The sequence below is a fragment of the Lampris incognitus genome, chromosome 10, assembly GCF_029633865.1.
Source record: "Lampris incognitus isolate fLamInc1 chromosome 10, fLamInc1.hap2, whole genome shotgun sequence".
Classification (NCBI taxonomy): domain Eukaryota; kingdom Metazoa; phylum Chordata; class Actinopteri; order Lampriformes; family Lampridae; genus Lampris; species Lampris incognitus.
This window is the reverse complement of record NC_079220.1, coordinates 52012259-52032542: the sequence shown is the minus strand read 5'-3', so window position 1 is coordinate 52032542 and position 20284 is coordinate 52012259. Positions and strand designations below refer to the sequence as shown.

The window sequence follows — 20284 nt, the reverse complement described above, 5'->3', positions numbered from 1 at the left end:
ACGGCACCAGGCAAAGATCTGGACGCACCAAACTTTTAGGGATCGTCTTTATTTTTACTAAATTCCACCCAAGTACTAAACGAAACAAGTTGTTAGGGTGGAGGGGGGCGTTTCACAATGTATATATTTTTTTTCAAAATTTAGAAACGTTTCGGAAACACCCGGGTGGCGTAGCGGTCTGTTCCTTTGCCTACCGACACGGGGATCGCCGGTTCGAATCCCCGCCTTACCTCCGGTTTGGTCGGGCGTCCCTACAGACGCAATCGGCCGTGTCTGCGGGTGGGGAGCCGGATGTGGGTCCCGGTCGCTGCACTGGCGCCTCCTCTGGCCGGTCGGGGCGCCTGTTCGGAGGGGGGAATAACGAGAGAGAGATAGAGGCGGACGTGAGGAGCGCTAGGGGGTAAGAGATGCAATCTGTCTCGCCGGGCGTAATCAAAGGTGAGCTACAGGACACCTCGAAGCCCACGCCGCTCCACCACACTGGAGCACGGGCTTGTCTTAACACGGCGATGTGGCGGCAAGGTGTGTCCCTCCCGGGCCGCAACGGCGCCTCGTGGCGGGGTGAGTGATGTGTGGTTGTAAACCGTTTCTGTTTGTTAAGTGTTGTGTCACCGTCGGCAGCGGGCGGGCGGGGGGGGGGGCGGCCCCTGCATGTCGGCCCGGCCATAGCTAAGCCCTGACGGAGGTTTTTCAGCCTTATCAACAACTGCTGAGGACCGGGAGGCCTCTCTCTCTCTCTCTCTCTCTCTCTCTCTCTCTCTCTCTCTCTCTCTCTCTCTCTCTCTCTCTCTGTCTGAGACTCTGACTGTTATGGCAGGTGGGGGGTGGGGGTGGGGGGGGGACGCCGCCTTAGCCAAATTCCTGTCATACTCTCGCCATCCACATGAGCAGACCTGAGAGAGGGGGGGGGGTGGAGGGACGGGAAGAGGACTGACAGGGTGAAGGGGGAGATTTCAGACATATTTGTGTTGTGCGTTGGAGAGAGAGAATGTCACACGTTGGTTAGCCGCCTGCCGCGTACCTCAGACTGACTAACTGGCGAGCGACGCCGTGCAGTGTGTGTGTGTGTGTGCGTGTGACATTAACACTATGGCAGTAATGCAGCCTGAGGGTTCTGCAAGTCTATCCAGGCTTTAGCCAAGCCCCCAAAGACGAGGGAGAAAGGCCTTGCGCTTGAGGCGTGGCTGCCGAGACCAACCCGAGGGACGGACGGACGGATGCAAAGACAGGCGAAGACAAAAGCTACGAGCGACTGTGCGCTACGGTATTTAACAAAGGCACTTAGCCTGCCAGCTAGCCAGCCAGTGAGTCAGTCAGCCAGCCAGTCAGCCAGCCAGCCAGCCAGTCAGCTAGCCAGCCAGCCAGCCAGCCAGTCAGCTAGCCAGCCAGCCAGCCAGCCAGTCAGCTAGCCAGCCAGCCAGCCAGCTAGCCAGTCAGCCTGCCAGTCAGCTAGCCAGTCAGCCAGCCAGCCAGTCAGCTAGCCAGCCAGCCAGCCAGCTAGCCAGTCAGCCTGCCAGCCAGCCAGCCAGCTAGCCAGTCAGCCAGCCAGCTAGCCAGCCAGTCAGTCAGCCAGCCAGTCAGCCAGCCAGCCAGTCAGCCAGCCAGCCAGCTAGCCAGTCAGCCAGCCAGCTTGCCAGTCAGCCTGCCAGCCAGCCAGCCAGCCAGTCATACGTTGTAGTGTCGTTTCACTCTGAACTCTCACACGCCACTGTTGCGACAGGGGGCAGAGGTTAAAGGTCATGGCGGCGCATAGCTGTACCATCAACACACTCCGGTTGTGTCCTCTGATCCTCTGATCAGGACAACAACAAAAAAGAGAGTTTTAAGTTGTTAGATAACACTGTATTACCCGCCCCGGGTGGCGGTTAAGCATTCTTCGGTGACACACGCGAGGTAGGAGTCATACGAGGTGAAGAGGAGTCGCGCAGGTGACAAATTGGCTTGTCGGTCCTAGCTACGCTCACAACAACCTACTGAGAGAAGAAGAAAAACAAGAGCGCGCTACACCTGGCCCGTGGCTCATCGGTAGAACTGGTCCATCCACAGCGTCCTTCAACGGCACGCACACGGGGAAGCAAACACACACACACACACACGCCGCACAAATGTCCTGGAGTCATCGGCAGGAAGAGGAAATGCAGGAGTTTGGGCTCCCTGTGATAACCTACCGGCTGTCCGTCCCTCCGCTTCCGGCACATTTGGGCTTCCCGGCGGTAAGCGGCAGCTGCAGGCTGCAGGAGCCAGGGCCCGCTATGCGGACAGCAGGAGCCGGGGCGACCCCGAGCCGAGCCGATGTCGCTAATATAACAAAGACTCGGGGTCAAACCAACACCGCGGCGCCTTCCCGGGAGCAGGTCTACTGCAGCGGGTGGGGGCGGGTGGGGGCGTTGGGGTTTCTCGGTGTGAGAGAGCAGACAAGAGACAGGAAGAGCGTTTGTGTTTCTGTGCCACTGAGCTGTGACGGATGCCAGCCGGGTGCCAGACGGAGTTACCGGGCCGGTGGGGGATATATATATATATATATATATATACTCGGTTGACCCGCACCATATATATATATATATACACTACCGTTCAAAAGTTTGGGATCACCCAAACAATTTCGTGTTTTCCATGAAAAGTCACACTTATTCACCACCATATGTTGTGAAATGAATAGAAAATAGAGTCAAGACATTGACAAGGTTAGAAATAATGATTTGTATTTGAAATAAGATATTTTTTACATCAAACTTTGCTTTCGTCAAAGAATCCTCCATTTGCAGCAATTACAGCATTGCAGACCTTTGGCATTCTAGCTGTTAATTTGTTGAGGTAATCTGGAGAAATTGCACCCCACGCTTCCAGAAGCAGCTCCCACAAGTTGGATTGGTTGGATGGGCACTTCTTTGAGCAGATTGAGTTTCTGGAGCATCACATTTGTGGGGTCAATTAAACGCTCAAAATGGCCAGAAAAAGAGAACTTTCATCTGAAACTCGACAGTCTATTCTTGTTCTTAGAAATGAAGGCTATTCCATGCGAGAAATTGCTAAGAAATTGAAGATTTCCTACACCGGTGTGTACTACTCCCTTCAGAGGACAGCACAAACAGGCTCTAACAGGTACTATTTAATGAAGATGCCAGTTGGGGACCTGTGAGGCGTCTGTTTCTCAAACTAGAGACTCTAATGTACTTATCTTCTTGCTCAGTTGTGCAACGCGGCCTCCCACTTCTTTTTCTACTCTGGTTAGAGCCTGTTTGTGCTGTCCTCTGAAGGGAGTAGTACACACCGGTGTAGGAAATCTTCAATTTCTTAGCAATTTCTCGCATGGAATAGCCTTCATTTCTAAGAACAAGAATAGACTGTCGAGTTTCAGATGAAAGTTCTCTTTTTCTGGCCATTTTGAGCGTTTAATTGACCCCACAAATGTGATGCTCCAGAAACTCAATCTGCTCAAAGAAGTGCCCATCCAACCAATCCAACTTGTGGGAGCTGCTTCTGGAAGCGTGGGGTGCAATTTCTCCAGATTACCTCAACAAATTAACAGCTAGAATGCCAAAGGTCTGCAATGCTGTAATTGCTGCAAATGGAGGATTCTTTGACGAAAGCAAAGTTTGATGTAAAAAAAATCTTATTTCAAATACAAATCATTATTTCTAACCTTGTCAATGTCTTGACTCTATTTTCTATTCATTTCACAACATATGGTGGTGAATAAGTGTGACTTTTCATGGAAAACACAAAATTGTTTGGGTGATCCCAAACTTTTGAACGGTAGTGTATATATATATATATATATATATGGTGCAGGTCAACCGAGTATATATATATATATATATATATATATATATATATATATATATATATACTCGGTTGACCCGCACCATATATATATATATATATATATATATATATATATATATATATATATATATATATATATATATATAATATATGGTGCGGGTCAACCGAGTGGCCGGACACGCCGCCGGGTCAGGTAAACGGCCTGCCAGGGTGCTGCTCCATGTTCGAGCAGCATGCGAGGACAAAACACCACGAGAGAGAGAGAGAGTGTGTCCGAGTCAGCACGCAGCTCGGGTTACAGGAGGATCGGCAGGACCTTCGGGGGACCGGGCGGTAGCGACGAGGCCACAGGAAAGGAGCCGGGGTTAATTCGGTCGGCGGTGTGCTGACACGCACCACATCCTGGCAACCCGAGAGCGGTGTGGTGAGGAACCGGGCAGATGTGCTGGTGTGTCAGGGGTGTGTTTTTGGGAAGGTGTGTGTGTGTGTGTGTGTATTTGTGACAGAGCCGTGTACTGTGCCTCTGGTGGTATCTTACGGAGACAAAGGGGGACCTCGGTGGGTCAAAGGTCAGGGGGTCCACCGGTGAGAGACACGTATCAGTGTCTGAACACCAGTCACTGGACGAGACAAGACGGGCACTGTGTTTGAGGGGAGAGAGACGGAGTCAGTCCGGCTGTGTGGCCGCCCGCCTCCCCCCCCTCCCCCGGCCGTGTCCGCTCCCCTCTCCCCGGCTCTCCCCCCCCCCCCCCCCGGGGCAGGAGCGTGCAGGCGTCTTGAGGCCGAAGCCGGAGCTTTGGCACAAGCCGTGTCGTTTACTCAGACACACTCCGAAGGGTTTGGGTTTCACACCGCCCCAGAGGGGTTGCAGAAAGCACCTGTTGCGGAGGCAAAGACCCACAAGCCTCAGGTGCGTGTTTGCACATGTGTGTGTGTGTGTGTATATATATATATGTGTGCGTGTGTGTAACATGAGCTGGGTGTGTGCCGGCGTCCAACAGGGCTGGTTATCTGTGTTGTCCGCAGTCCACAACGGCAGCCACAGAACACTGAGCAGCGGTGGAAACACTAAGCCCGACCCCTGACCCCTACGGGTCTGTGTGCGCCTCGCCGGTCCATAGGCTTTGTTGACATTTGGACTGACGCTTATCTGATCAGATGCGCCGCCGACAAAGCTTCGCCTTCAGAGCTCCTCCGAGCTCAGATGTTGTTGAAAAGGGTAGAAAACGACAACGGTGTCTGCACTTTTTTGCAGCTCGTTACACCTTGAAATACCCACTTAGCGACTCCTGAGAGACCTGCTTTGTTCTAGGAAACTCCCCCTCTCCTCGCAACCACCCCTGCGTCACCCCTGCAACTGTAAATCAAGCTCTCTTTCAAGTCGGCCAGGCCGCGGACTCCCAATGGCACCGCCCTCGCGGCGGCCATACAGGCCGGCTCACTCCGAGCCATAAATCCTGGAGCCAGAAAGAAGGGGGCCATTTTTCACGCCGATAATAAGCCGCTTTGCCACTCGTTTAGTTGAGCAAAAACCAGAGGAGTGTAAGGGAGACGGAGCGAAAAAGAGAGAAAAAGGAAAAAAAAGAAAAGCGAGGTCCATTCCAGTGGCGGTTGGTGCTAAAAAAATTTGGGGGGGGGCCATTTACCTTGGTGCAGCACACCCGACAGCCGCTTTAATGTCCACACAGAGTTATTAAGAAGGTCAGTGTAGCCTATAGATTTGATCAGGGCTCGTAGACGGACGGTGGATGATTGACAGTCGTGGTGGGCGTGAACATGACTTACAGCCACGAGAATCGTCCAATCACGTTAGATCAAAAAACATTAAAACAACACCATTTCGCTGCCAATAAAAGTGGGGGTGTCTGGGGCGGCGCAGAACTGCGCCCCCTGGAAAATCTGAAGACACCAATCAGACAGCAGCCTCGGGTCGCCTGCTCGCCACAAGTTTGAGGGCTTACATAAGGTATGGTTTGGCCGGCGCCCCTCACCCAGGAAGTAGATGTATTCAGGCAGAAATCAACCCAACACCATTGGAACCGATATTTAATGGCTGCTGACAGGCGCTCACAGACTGCAAAACACTTTTATTTCACAGTTATTTGCAGTACACAACTTTAACACGTTTAAGTCGATTTTCACCTCTTGATGTTTGAAGGGGGCGGCGCCCCGGCGCCCTGTGCTGGCCAGCCGCCACGAGAGGTACCTGTGTGTGTTGGTTAAACCGGTGGCGTTTGTTAATTTTAGTCGATCAGCGCTGACAGAGCTGTGGGGCGGGGTGGGGGGGGGGTGCTGTGGATCTGTGGATGTGTCTGGCACAGACAAGAGTCCTTTCTTGTGGTCCGAGTGAAATCGGTCACAAAGCCGAGTTTGTGCAGCGTTTTCTAAAAAAAATAAATAAATAAACGCTATGGCCCCTCCGTACCACTACAAAGCACAACAACAACATTGCGGTTTCGAGATGGGTATTAGCCCTGACAGGCGGGGTAGAATGCCCCTGGCTCTCCGTATTAGCATTTCGTCTTTTAACCGAGCTCGACTCTAGACGAGGGTACTGCAAGTACAGAAAGCCTCCCGGTCACACTAACGCTCAGAGGAATCCACACACAGGCCTCCGCTCTGCATGGCCTTAATAACCGGCTGTGTTTGGAGAAGAGGGGGAAATGGAAATAAAACGTGGCCATCTTCCTCCTCCTCCTCCTCCTCCTCCTCACTTGTATGGATTGAGGAGGAAGGAGGAAAAAACAACAAGGTAATACATGTTCTGAATGCCAGCCTGACCCGGCTTGTTGAACAGGTCCGACCGACAACGGACCGCGGCGGTAAAGATGCGGAAGTTTGCGCGACAAAAGACGTGCGCTCGCCTGAGAGACGGTTTAGCATAGCTGACATTGTTAAGCAAATTAACACTTGGGCAGCATGCACACGCGGATTTGTGCCGTCTTCCCTCCACCGCTATCGCTCGAGAGGCTTCCTCTCTCTCTCTCTCTCCCCCCCCCTCTCTCTCTGAGGCCGGTTTTCTGCACAACTCTGGTTTCCGCTGCCCAATTCTCTCTTAACCTCTTTGTCATGCTGAGTGATGACCCCGAGGATTATGGCTAACAGAGTCCAGCTGCGGTGCGGACAGTGCTGACAGTGGAGGAACGTGGGCGGGGGGCCGCCGTGTGTGTGTGCGCTCGCCTGGAGGGGCGGCGTCCTTGCTCCTTTCTTTGGAACAGCGTGGACACGGGAGAGGGGCTAAAAGCGATGACGCGTTCGCGCTGAGTCCGGTAAACCGGAAGTCTTCACCGCGGACGACAGCGGGACGGTTTTAACTTTTTTTGGCCGTCCTCCCGTGACGGAATTTATGTTGTGTAGCGCGTCGCAAAACGGAAAAGATGGCGGGTCTCCCCCCCCCCCGCCGGGATGGGCTTTCCAGCATCCCGCGACCCCAGCTGGGATAAGCGGCTCGGGTAAAGGATGGATGAACTGACAGAATTACTGTATGTGAGTAAATAAAACAAACATGAAACACGTTTGTGCGATTTGCAAATGCAAACAATACAGCGTCACCATAGCAACCGATGTTTTTCTTCTTCTTCTTTAACCTCCCTACCGTTGCGTGTCTGTGAATGTCCTCATTCACGAGGCACGAACCGAGGAAGCCTCTTGGACGGGAGGCGAAACGTCTTCGCGGATGTACGCCGAGTCCAGTTTGCACTCGACCCAACTCCTTTGGACTCCCTGCTGTTCCGTCGCGCGTTCGCACGGAATCCGGGAGACGGTTCCGGCACTTGGCAAGACGGAACGGGAAAAATCCCAAACTGCAAGACGGAACAGCAGGGAGGTTAAAAAGAAAAACAACGTCCGCGGTGGCGTAGCGGTCTACGCATCGGCTTGGTGTCGATGCAGTGGCCCACTGGGGACTGGGGTTCGCGCCCCGGTCTCGTCAGATCCGACTATGGCCGGACTCGATGAAGCAGCGATCATTGGCAACGCTGTCTTCGGGAGGGGGGCGGAGTCGGCTTGTGTTCGTCATGTGAATGCGTCTCTGTGTGTGTCGGAAAAACAGTGGTTCGGCTTGGATTCGCCTTGTCACGAAAGTGGGGAGGCGCTTTCCTTCGAGACTGCCGGCCGGAGAGATGCGGTTGGCGAACGCATGCAATACGAGGGTGGGTGTTTGAATTAAAATAGGGATCAATTGGCCCCTAAATTGGGAGAAAAAAGGGAAAAATCAGAAATAAATTAAAAAAAAAACAAAAAAACAACAACACAAGTTGCTATGGTGATGTATCGATCTGCACGGGGGGGGGGTGTGAATGGTTCAAACGTGTTTCGTGTTTTATTTCATCGCATACAGCGATTCTGTCAATTCTTTGCACCTATAAAACTGATCCGCCGACTTCGCGACGCGCTAGGCAGCGTGTCCAGATGTGCGGAGGACGGCAAACAGTTCAGACGCTTCAACCCTGGACGGCGGCGGTGCCGTCTGCCGGCATCATGTGCCGGTGTCATCTGACTCCGCCGTCCTGCTCCCATCCACAGTAACGACTTCCTGTTCGCCGTTCGCCAAGTGTGTGTGTGTGTGTATGGGAGGCAACACTAGCGTTTCCATGGTTACCGCAATATCCACGCCGCTGCTCCAGTAAATCTCAGTGAAGCAGTCTCGGCAGCGAGTTTTAGTACTTGGCCCCGGTGAATTGAGCCACACAGGCCTCGAGCAGCGCCGTACATCACACGTTGATACACACACACCCGGAGCTTGGCTGCGTCTGAAGATGAGGTCCCCCGGGAGGGGGGGGGGCTCTTTAATTGGGAGTATGCGCTCTCTGGTGTGCGGCCTTACCCCCCCTCACCCGGACATGGCGTGAAGCCTCCCCTGCACGGACAAATTATGCGAGTGCCCCGTATTTGCTTGCGCACAAGGGGGGGATTGTATGCATCCCCCCCCACCCCCCCAACAAGCACCGCCGCTGTTCCACCTCCCCTCGCCCCTCCACAAACTCACATACCTACACCACGGTGTCGTAGCCTCCTCTGAGGCCCCCCGTCTTGTCCCCGTCCCTGCCGCTCAGTGTCGGCCTTCTGCTCCCGAGATAAGGGCTCTCGACGCTGCACCCCGCGGGGCTTTAATTGCTGCAGCCCGCTCCTCCCTCCTAAAAACCGGGCCCTATCCACCTTTCCAGCCCCTTCACCACCGCTGACAGAACCTTTCTTTTGCCCCCCCCCCCCCACCACCGTTCCCTAGCTCATGTTTTCCTTTCCTTCTTGTACTGAAAAGGGGAAGAAAAAAGAGGGGCACGGGGGAAGCTAGCGAGAGCGAGTGCAGAGGAAGAAAAGCCTTTCTTTCCCTCTTCCACAGCCCGTCTTCTCGTTTTCTCCCCCCCCCCCACTTCTTTCCGGGGTGTCGGCCTTGTGTTTGCCTTGCACACCGTCAGGTGAAGACCGTATCCGTGCTCCGTTCTGTACTTCCTGTTTCCCAGCAGTCGGGCGATTCCGCACAGTCCTCGGCCAGCATACCTCTTTCTAACGCTAGCCGCAAAGCCGAGACCCGAGCGTGACGGAAACACAGATGTTGGGGGGAAATTGCTGCGTCACGCAGAGCTGGGCAGCGAGAAAGGGGGCTTAGGCGCGTACGTGTAGCCGCGGGAGCGCTCGGCCGATCTTGGGCGGCCGTTTATAAGCTCTCGAGAACGCCCTAATCTCCGGACGCCTGGTCAACGGGGGCAGCCCGCTCGAGAGGAGCGCCCTCTTTTCAAGCTCCGCCGCTCGCCGGCCCGGGAATGTCCCGAACGAGCGCGCGGGAGAGAGAAAGAGGAAATTGCAACTCGTGAAAACGGGGGGGGGGGGGTCCTGGTGGGATATTCCTTCCGATGCGGAATGACGAGCCTGTTTGTCTGCTAGCGCTGATGTCGCTCCCTGTCTCACTCTCTCGCTCGCTCTCTCGGCCTACCGGTCGCTCCGAAACGCTTGGGGGTTTTTGGCCCCACAGTCGGAAATCTCTCGGCACCGGGAGGAATATAAAAGTATATGTGCCGCAGTGACGCCGCGATCTTCCTCCTCCATCTGACGCGCCGGCAGAACTCGCGCAAGTCAGAGAAGGACGGAAAGAAAACGGCAGCATCTTAACTATCGAGCGGGTTTAACACCCTCACACACACCCCCCCTCCCCCCGCCCCCGCCGCTCCACAGGGTCATCAGATATGCCTGGCCCGCTTCGGAATGAGGCACGGTCGAATAAACACTCGGCCCCCCGGGGGGGGGGGGGCGGAGGCAGGCTCACCACGACTAGATACTCGGAAAAATGTGCACGGTTCGAACCGGCCCGGCTCTCCTTCTCCCCACATGACTACCCTGAGGTTGTATATTCTGGCACTGGCCCCCTATACCCACTTCCCTGGCCCCGATAAGACTGAAGTCAGGTTACCCCGTGTCCGGAAGAGGCCGGACTGGATCTTTGGACAACTTCGGACGCATACCTCTCCCTCCCCTCGCTCGCTCTCTCTCTCTCTCTCTCTAGCTAGCTCGCTCGCTCTCGCTCACTCACTCACTCACTCGCACAGTAAAGAGTATCTGGTATGCTGGTATGTACCAAATAGTACATACACATACTTTCTCTCATAAACACACAAGCATGTGCTCCCCCCCCTCCCACACACACACACACACACATACACAGACACACACACGGACATGTGCACAAAATTAAACCCTGCTTTGGAAAAGAGGCTCAGAGCCCCATAACCATTAATGGTATGCAAACACGAATCACGCTACTTCTTCCGCATACGTTCCAGCTGCTGCTTGAGGCCCGCTCCCTTCCCGCTCCCTTCCCGCTCCACCTTCCACCGCATCCTTTGGCTTTCCCTCGTCCTGTATACACAAGGCAGCACGGCATCCACGCTTCCTCCTTCCTCTTCCCTGCAACACGACCGGTCTCTCTCTCCGCTTCCCTCCGCGGCTGTTTCTAGAGTCCACGTTCTGGACTTGTCCCCAGCTATATCAAAGCGCGAAGGAGTTAAAATGAATTCCCCCGGGCGGCGCGTGTAAATGATGGGATACCTGTAACCCCCCCCCCCTAACCTCTGCTGCCCGCTCAGCTGCGGCTAATGGCACACCACCACCACCTCCAGATGTTATCTCGGGTGACTGGACAAGATTTTCCATAAACAATTTCCGAACGGCTCCAACTTTTCCGCACGACTGGCAAAGGTTTAGAGGTTTTTCTACCCAGTTAGCAGGTGCTGGCCGCCGCCAGCGGGTTAGATGTTTCGTCCAGCCAAACCCCGGGGCTCAAATAAGAGAGGTTTTTTTTATTGACATCTGGCTGTGCAGAGTTAAGATTTCTCTTTCTTTGCTCGATTTCAAAAAGAACGACTTGGATAACAATAACAGGAATGTTGTTGGCCGCGCGGCCGCGGGCCCCGCAACGACCCCCCTCCGGTTTACGTTCGCCCGGCAGGAGGCAAAAGAAGAAGAGCTCGCCTCATCTTTCCGAGAGGGTCGCGGCTTCAAGAAAAAAAAGGGGGGGGGGGAGTATGGGGAAAGGGAAGGAAAAATAAACGCCGTAGCTTCGGCGTGCCGACGCGGTACTGACCCCACCCCCTTCCCCAACCCTCTCTCCCTCTTCGCTTCCTCGGAAATCCTTGATCTGGTCTCCCGACTCCTGACACTCGAGGCAGTGATCTTCTTCTCTGCCACATTCATCACAGAGTGAGAGTAAGAACAGGAGAATGAATAGAAAACGCACAACGGAGAAGCGGCCTGACGTTTGCGGTAGTGCACGATCCACCTGGCACGTATCTGGGATTATTATTTTTTTCCGTCATGCGTCGAGAAGCCATGTAGCACAGATGCCGGTTAGCGAATGGAAAAAACAACAACGCTGGTAGCGCATAACTTTGTTTCCCTTGGCAGTCAGCTATCAGTAGTACACTGTAGAGTTAACCAAATAGTACGGCGTGCCAAGATTCACCCAACACCCCTGTAACAACTAATACGGCGTGCCAACATTCACCCAACACCCTGCAATAACCTCAGAAAATACAAATGAGATATGATGTTTATTCATTCCTAGATAAGAAATAAACAGCTTCAGCGTGGCTCACCGAAAATTGTTTATTGTGATGTTTTTTTTTACCCCCCCCCCCCACTTTTTCTCCCCGGTTGTGCCCGGCCAATTACCCCACTCTTACCACATGCCTCCTCCCGATACATGTGGAGTCGCCAGCCGCTTCTTTTCACCTGACAATGAGGAGTTTTACCGGGGGGGGGGGACATAGCGCGTGGGAGGATCACGCTATTCCCCCCAGCCCCCCCCCGAACAGGCGCCCCAACTGACCAGAGGGGGCGCTAGTGCAGCGACCAGGACACACACCCACACCCGGCCAATTGTGTCGCCCGCGGTGTGAGGAACCCGGGTTCGATTCCCGCCTGCCCCCTGAATTCTCGCTAGATGTGGTGGCGGCGGCGGGGAACCGAACCCGAGTTCCCGGCGCCACGGGCGACCACGCTAACCGCTCAACTAAAGGGTCAAGGGGTAGCGAGTCTACACGGCCGTGATCGTTACACCGTTCCACTAAGAAAGGAGACGGAGGCATAGAGGCCAGCAGGCGTGTGAGCCCTGATGGCCTCATGGGCGCAACGCCAGGTTTAGCATGTAGCGTAGCATTTAACTTCCTCAAAAAAACCAAACTCCTGTTTCCTGCTATATTCTTTTGAAATGAGTGAAATCACATGTTGCAGGTATTGTCAGGTTCAAGACCTTCTTGGTTTTAATGGGCTTGCAAACCCTGGGTCAGAAGTGCTGGAACAGGATGTTCCGCTACGTGAACCGGGTCAGACTACGCAACAGCCGCTCGGCTTCGGGGCTCCTCTGTTCAGACGGCGCCGGAGTGAAAACGCCAACAAAAGCGACACCGCGAGGACTCGCCGCCGCGCAGATCCACGTAGGTGTCCGGAACTTACACTCAAAATCAGAAAGCCGGGTTTCTGTGGGAATCAAACCCCACCCCACCCCCGACACCGCCACCTCTGCCGCGACCCACCGCCAATAAACTAGAATCAAGGCGTAAACAAAAGCACGGGCGGCACATGTTGTGCACACAGCAGAGAGTAAATCAGACTATCGTGTTTCTGGTTCACTTCCCTGTGGTGAGTCAATAAAAGAGAGCTTTCACATAGTTCACCTCAACGTGACCTTCAGACGTTAACCACCCCAAAATCACAGGCGCACACACAAACACACTATCGGCCTCAAGAGAGGGTAGTAAACTAAGGGGGTGGGGTGGGGGGGGCAACATCGAGAGAATCGCGGAGCGAGGTTGGAGAACAAAGTAAAAGAAAGACGAACGGCCGACAGACAGAGACGTTCCCTTTTCTCTCCCAAGGCCGCCCTCACGCGATAGCGGAGGATGATAAACTATCAGACCGGCTCTCCTCAGTGTCTAGTTTCTCCTTTATCTCCATTCCTCCCCCTTTCTCTTCCATCATCCCCACCCCCACCCCCCTCTCAACCCTTTCAAGTGTCGAGCTGACGCCCCACAAGGTGTTTGTTTCGGGGCGTCGGGAGAGGTTGGGGGTGGGGTGGGGTGGGGGGTCTCAGGTGAAAGGCGTGTAAATAAGAGTAAAACCGCCTCCCCTGTTCGGCCTCGTATACCTCGCCGCATTTCTGTGTACTGACGACACCGAAAGTGTAAGTCTTTCGTGCTGTGTTTACGGTCGGCGCGGTGCCTCTCTCTCTCTCTCTCTCTCTCTCTCCAAATTTAGGAAACCGCTAAGTAACCCACCCGCTGATGCATTGCCCCCCCCCCCGCCCGCCCGCCCCGGTCGACAAACGGCGTGACATGGTTTGGCTGAAGGAAATCGTTGAAAGCGGAGTGCTGTTTACTTCCAAGTCCGTCCTTTTGTTTTTCCCTTTTCCGTTTCACAATGCCACTTGCGATGTGTACACTTTCCTATAGCCACGTCCACCCCATCTCCGCAGCAGAAAGCAAAGCACAACGTGTAAGTGATGTTGTGTGTGTGTGTGCGTGTGTGTGTATGTGTGTGTTTCATAGTCTACGGAGTCGGCCGTAAACACGAAGAAGAGAGTTAACCGTACCTCCAGCGTAACCGCAGTATTTGCAATAGCATAAATGGTGGTAGGCGGGCGGCCCAGACTCCAAAAAAACACAACACATGTGCACAAGCGGACACACGTCCAAATACACAAAACCTCGCGCAGTCATACAAACAACCAGAGAAGGCCTTGTGGAAAAAAACCATCCGCTAAGCACAACAACAAAAATACATAAGAAAAGGGGAACACTGGTTTCAGCATCTCACAATACTGTCACTTACACAGCACCATGAATACAGAAAGTGACACTCTGGGACAGACGAGTGTGGCATCAAGTCCCGGAGCCAACTTTTCCCCGAGTGGAGAGGAAAGTTTGTCCCGGGCCATGAGGTCGCCGCTGTAGACTATTATTTAAGGGGAACTAGCGCCAAAAGAAAGCCTTTGATCGCGGGAGTACGTGCACAGCAGAGTCCTTGATTGTAATCTCCACTCTAAAAACATATTAAAGGATACCACAGTCAATCAATAACTGACCAATACCAGTCTGAAACCTCGGTATTCTCTTTAGAAAATGTTATTGTGTAGTTGAAGACCACAGTATCTGTTTTAAGTTTCTTGGTAGTTTTAAAACAGCTACAGTTCTGGGGCGGCGTGGCGGTCTATTCTGTTGCCTACCAATACGGGGATCGCTGGTTCGAATCCCCGTGTTACCTCCGGCTTGGTGTATGCGGATGTGGGTATGTGTCCTGGTCGCTGCACTAGCGCCTCCTCTGGTCGGTCTTGGGACGCCTGTTCGGGGGCGGGGGGGGGGACTGGGGGGAATAGCGTGATCCTCCAACACGCTACGTCCCCCTGGTGAAACTCTTCACTGTCAGGTGAAATGAAGCGGCTGGCAACACCACGTGTATTGGAGGAGATGTGGTAGTCCGCAGCCCTCCCTGGATCAGCAGAGGGGTGGAGCGGCGACCGGGATGGCTTAGAAAAGTGGGGTAATTGGCCAAGTACAATTGGAAGAAAAAAAAGGTGGGGGGGGGGGATAAAAAAAAAGCTACAGTTCTCTCAACTCAAAAATGGCCTTGATGTGGCCTTGTGAGAGCGGAAACATTGTTTTGTGACTGCCTGCTACACGTCTCCCATTCTACAATCAGCCAGTGTTTACATTAAGATAGTTTGCATGATTACACAGGTCACTGAGGGTGTCCTTGTTCTCTCGTTTCAGGCTGTGCAGGAAGAGAAAGAGTGCACACCATGAAGGTCCTTCTCCCTCCGCTGACGCCGTTCCTCGTCTTCCTTCTCCTAACTGACGACACCCTGTCCAGCAATTGCCCGAAGGACTGCTCCTGTTCCACGCCGGAGTCCATCTTATGTTTCCAGCGACGGTCCTCCACCATTCCCCAGGGAATTCCCCCAGCCACAAAGAGCCTGTACCTGTTTGCCAATGGCATTGAGGGTTTGACTAGAGAGGACTTTAATGGTCTGGATAGCCTGGAGATGCTGGACCTCAGTCAGAACAAACTGACTGAGCTTCCTGAGAGGGTGTTTGAACCTTTATCCTCTCTGAACAACCTGGACTTGTCGTCGAACCAGATCACTCATATTTCTGAGGGATGCTTCCAGGGTATGGTACTGCTGGAGCGTCTCTATCTGTACAGTAACCACATCAAGACTATCCATCCTGCAGCCTTCAATGGCTTGGAGCAGCTACTCGAGCTAAAACTGCAGGGGAACCAGCTCACATCTCTCCCTACTCTCTCCATGCCCCAACTGCTACTTCTAGACCTTCGCTTTAATGTGCTCCCCTCCCTGGGTCCTTCAGATCTCCAAACCCCCAACCTTGAGTCCCTGAAGCTAGCTGGGGTGGGGCTCAAAAACCTGGATGACGAGTTGATGGCTAGTCTGGGGAACCTGCATGCGCTGGACATATCAGGAAACCAGCTGGAGACATTCCCTCCAGCACTGAAAGAGGCAAGGGAGATGATCCATCTCAGCCTGGCTGGGAATCCTTTAGGTCCTCTGAAGCTAGAAGACCTGCAGAACTTGGGGGAGCTTCAGGAGTTGGACATTAGCAGCCTCAGTCTGCAAGGCATCCCTGAGGATTTCCCCCAGCTTTTCCCTCACATTAAGAAGCTGACTGTGGCTGAAAATCCCTTCAACTGCCTTTGCACCCTCGCCTGGTTCCCTAGCTGGCTGAGAACTAGGGGCATTACCCTGGAGCGGACTGAGGAGACTCGTTGCCACTTCCCACCTATCCATGCTGGAAAGGTTCTGGAGAGGCTGGAACACAGGGAATTCGGTTGCCCTACCACAACCACAGTTACCACCACAGTCAAGACCAGCACTACTGTGTCTGTCCCACTCACCACACTCTCAAGCACAACTAGGGCTTTTGTAGCACTTAAGCCTAGTGACATGCCGTTGGATGCCGCAGATGACTCTCCCTTGCCCCCTGTCCCTGCTTCTCCCAGTAGTAGTAGCCTGGACCCGGATATGGAGCAATGGTTTTGTCCTTCTACCACCTGCCTGAATGGGGGTACTTGTCGATTGGACCAGCGGGGTCAGGTGGAGTGTACCTGCCCACAAGGCACCTCTGGAATCTACTGTGAGATCCGTAATAATCATCTACCCCCATCACCTGAAGATGAGGTGTCCATGGCTCCTGTCACTGCAGATGAGCCAGACATCAGCTCACTTCATGTGACCTCTACCTCCATCCTGCTGGACCTTCACCGCTACATTGAAATGCGGCCCAACATCCGTGGAATACGTCTCACCTATCGTAATCTATCTGGGCCTGACCGCAGGCCGGTGCAGCTCAGTGTGCCTGCATCCTACCCAGAGTATACACTTAGAGGCCTGAGGCCTAACTGCACCTACACTGTGTGCGCCAGTCCACTAGGTGCACCTAGTGGTATGGACAGTGTCTGCACTGAGGCCCATACAGCTGCTCAGCAGCATAGCACCACAGGGGCACAGGTAAAGGACAAGAGGCTCACCACTATGCTCGTGCCCGCCCTGGCCATCTTGCTGCTTTTGGTCCTGATAGCAGCCTCAGTGGGGGTTGCGTGTTACCTTCGAAGGAAGAGAGCCAAGGGCAACATCGACCTAGACTGTGAGCCCTCCCAGCTGGAGCTTGAGGGAGTTAAGGATGGTTTAGACAATGGAGCATTGCCTCAAAAGCACCCAGAACTCATGATCCCTGAGCCTGCTGTGCAGAATGGCAATCTTGAGTATGAGGTGTTGCTACTACAGGATCACTGTACATCAAACAACAACATGTCTTCTCACAAGCCCTCCTACTTCTGACACCCAGCTTGGTGTTATCGAGACTTTAAGCAGGATTTTATTCCTTTACGCCGTTCTCCCAACTGGTGAACTACACAAACCAGCTAGTTTTGCTGGTGACAGTGAAGGAGAGCATACCCACCAGCCAACCTGCAATGGAGAAACTGAACATATATTTATCTCAACTCACTTCAGTTGTCTAAACAGACATTAAACCAGTTCTAAAGGATTTTTTTTGGACAAAAACCAAACCCCCCCCCCCAAAAAACAAACTCAAAGTGCCTTTATTCCATTTACATATGCTGCATCCTGCCCGTTTCTTCATTGTTCATCATCGTTCTTATTCATCATTGTTGGACTGGCGATCTCTCAGCTTGCCTGCTAATAGCGAGCAGGGCCAAGGCCAAGTAACGCTGAGACATCTGGTGTCATAATCATTGGCTGGACCTCAGGGTCAAAGGTCAGGCGCCCTCCTTTGTGTGTTCAAAAGAAGGTATGCACTGAAATGAGGCTACGGTGCCATTTCCCTGCAGTGATGACGGGACAGCAAACTGACTTTTCCGCTACACGTTGTAGCACCTCAGCACTACCCGAAGGGACGAGTGCTCGCTGTGAATGACCTTCAAGTCACAAAATGAAGAGATGTAACTTTCAGTCAAAATGTCTGACGCTTGGAGTGCTTTATTTGGATGTAGTGCTCTCGTGAACTTGTTCTCTCTTGTTTTTGTATGTACATTTTTTTTTATACTTGTGTCTTGATATTGCTTCTTTTTTTTTGTCCTTGCTTAACGAGTGTGCGACTATTAACCAGCCCTGGCCCCCCACTCCGTGTGATTTACAGACAGACAAAACAGCAGATTAAAATCTTTGAAGATTAAACCGCATTTTGTACCAGCAAAGTCAATCAAAGAGCTTTACCCCGAGAGTTGTCAGACAGTCTAAGCACATGTAAGTCTGGGCGGCCTCAAGGCTAAATCCCCCTTCCCCGTTCCGCGACCCTCGCCCTCCTTTCCCCGCCGCGAAACAAGCAAGAGATTACAGATGTTACAAAGGGAAGCGGTCGGCTGAACCAGCCCTGCTTGTTTCAGCGCTGCGACGGGCGTCCGCCGTCCTTCCGGGGGGGCTCGCTTCACGTTCCCGTGACGAAGCCCTAGCAGAGAACGTCGAGGATTTTATTTATTGTTTATAATCCCAGCGAGCAGAGACTCGGTCGCAGCCCTCGACCACAAATCGCGAAAGAACATTCGAGATGGCCTGCGCAGGGGTTGTGTACTGTTGTTTCCCCCAAGGTAAAATTAGCCTCTTCGGCGCACCGTAAAAATTCACTTCGGCAGAAAAAAAGGGGGTTTTGGTCCTGCTCGCTTGCAACCAACCAGACAGACTATGAAAAGTCCAGACGTAGTAGCACGGTGCACGGTGTTTATTGGTGCTCTGGGCTGAGGGTAGCAGAACTTGTACGAGCGGCGTTGGGAGACCTTCGAGGACTGTTGTGGAGACGCAGATCCAAATCTGTGAATGAGGAGAGAAGAAGTGCTCAAAGTAGCCTTTCATGTGTCTGCTGCTACCCTGCTCCCGGTGTGTGTGCGTGCGGGTGTGTGTTTGTGTGTGTGTGCGTGAGTGTGTGTGTGTGTGTGGAGCAGATGCAGCAGATGCAGCACATCTCTTGTCAACATCAGTGATAAATGCTGCAGCATGCTCCGTCTTGTGCGGAGACCTCAAGACCGTCAGGTTGCTACCGTCATACCTTGACGGTTAAGCCGAGTTGAGGAGTTCATTAAGGGCCCCTCGGTACGCCGCCTACTCGCCCCACGAAAACGCAACAACAAACGTCTGCAAATCTCGTCGGAATCTCAAGGGCGCAACCACAACGGCGATTCTGCCGCCCAGATATCATCGAAAACCACAAACGCAACTGGAATATTATGACTGTAAAATCAGGATACATTGAAGATGATGCGTTCTCTTATGTGTTCGTCCATTTTTCCCTGTTTATTTTGGGAAGCTCTGTGTTTTGTAAGTCTTTTTCAATTCAGTGAACTTGTTTGTACAAATGGGAATACGCGATATTATCATGAGGAAAACCGAATAAATGAATAATGGTGATAACGACAAGAGAATACGTTTCCATTTTTCACTTCCGCCCTTCGCCTCCAAGAGGGTGAACTCGTCTGGACGCCGGGCCAAGGGGAGAGTAAGTCGGCCATTAGCGTCCTCGTCTCTTTCAAACCGCCACTCAACGGGATGAGTGAAAGGGCCGACGAGTGAGAGGGGGAAAGGGGGAGGCGATACGCCGGGAGAACGAAGGGAAAAGGTCATATTATTCACACATGGGCGTGCGTTTGCTGAGCTCCAGGAGCACAGGAGTTTGACCCTGAGACACTTTATTGACCCCCGCGGGGAAAGTCCTCGCCGCTTTTAACCCGTCCTAGCCGTGTGGCTAGTAGCAGCGGGCAGCCGCCGCGCAGCACCCGGGGACCGACTCCGGTTCGTCTTGCCGTGCCTTGCTCAGGGGCACAGACAGGAGTACTAACCCTAACCTGCGTGTCTTTTTGATGGCGGGGGGGAAACCGGCGCAGCTCTGTGTTTTGTAAGTCTTTTTCAATTCAGTGAACTTGTTTGTACAAATGGGAATACGCGATATTATCATGAGGAAAACCGAATAAATGAATAATGGTGATAACGACAAGAGAATACGTTTCCATTTTTCACTTCCGCCCTTCGCCTCCAAGAGGGTGAACTCGTCTGGACGCCGGGCCAAGGGGAGAGTAAGTCGGCCATTAGCGTCCTCGTCTCTTTCAAACCGCCACTCAACGGGATGAGTGAAAGGGCCAACGAGTGAGAGGGGGAGGTGATACGCCAGGAGAACGAAGGGAAAAGGTCATATTATTCACACATGGGCGTGCGTTTGCTGAGCTCCAGGAGCACAGGAGTTTGACCCTGAGACACTTTATTGACCCCCGCGGGGAAAGTCCTCGCCGCTTTTAACCTGTCCTAGCCGTGTGGCTAGTAGCAGCGGGCAGCCGCCGCGCAGCACCCGGGGACCGACTCCGGTTCGTCTCAAACCTCAGCCAGCTTCGAGCACGCTAAACAATTCAACATGTGAAACGTTTTAAACAGACCTATCACGTCTGCCGTGTTATTTCCAACCGTGCACCATAACCTTAACATGGCTGCTTG

General features: G+C 53.2%; 1 protein-coding gene across 1 annotated transcript in view; it reads left to right on the top strand.

Moving 5' to 3' along the window:
• Positions 1-19218, top strand: part of vasnb (vasorin b) — a 36423-nt gene extending 17205 nt beyond the window's left edge. The window contains exon 3 of the mRNA XM_056288779.1: positions 15045-19218. Within this exon, the coding sequence (XP_056144754.1) occupies positions 15074-17128 (2055 nt within the window). The 5' untranslated portion in view covers positions 15045-15073 and the 3' untranslated portion in view covers positions 17129-19218. The remainder of the gene's footprint in view (positions 1-15044) is intronic.
• The last annotated feature ends 1066 nt before the right edge of the window (positions 19219-20284 follow it).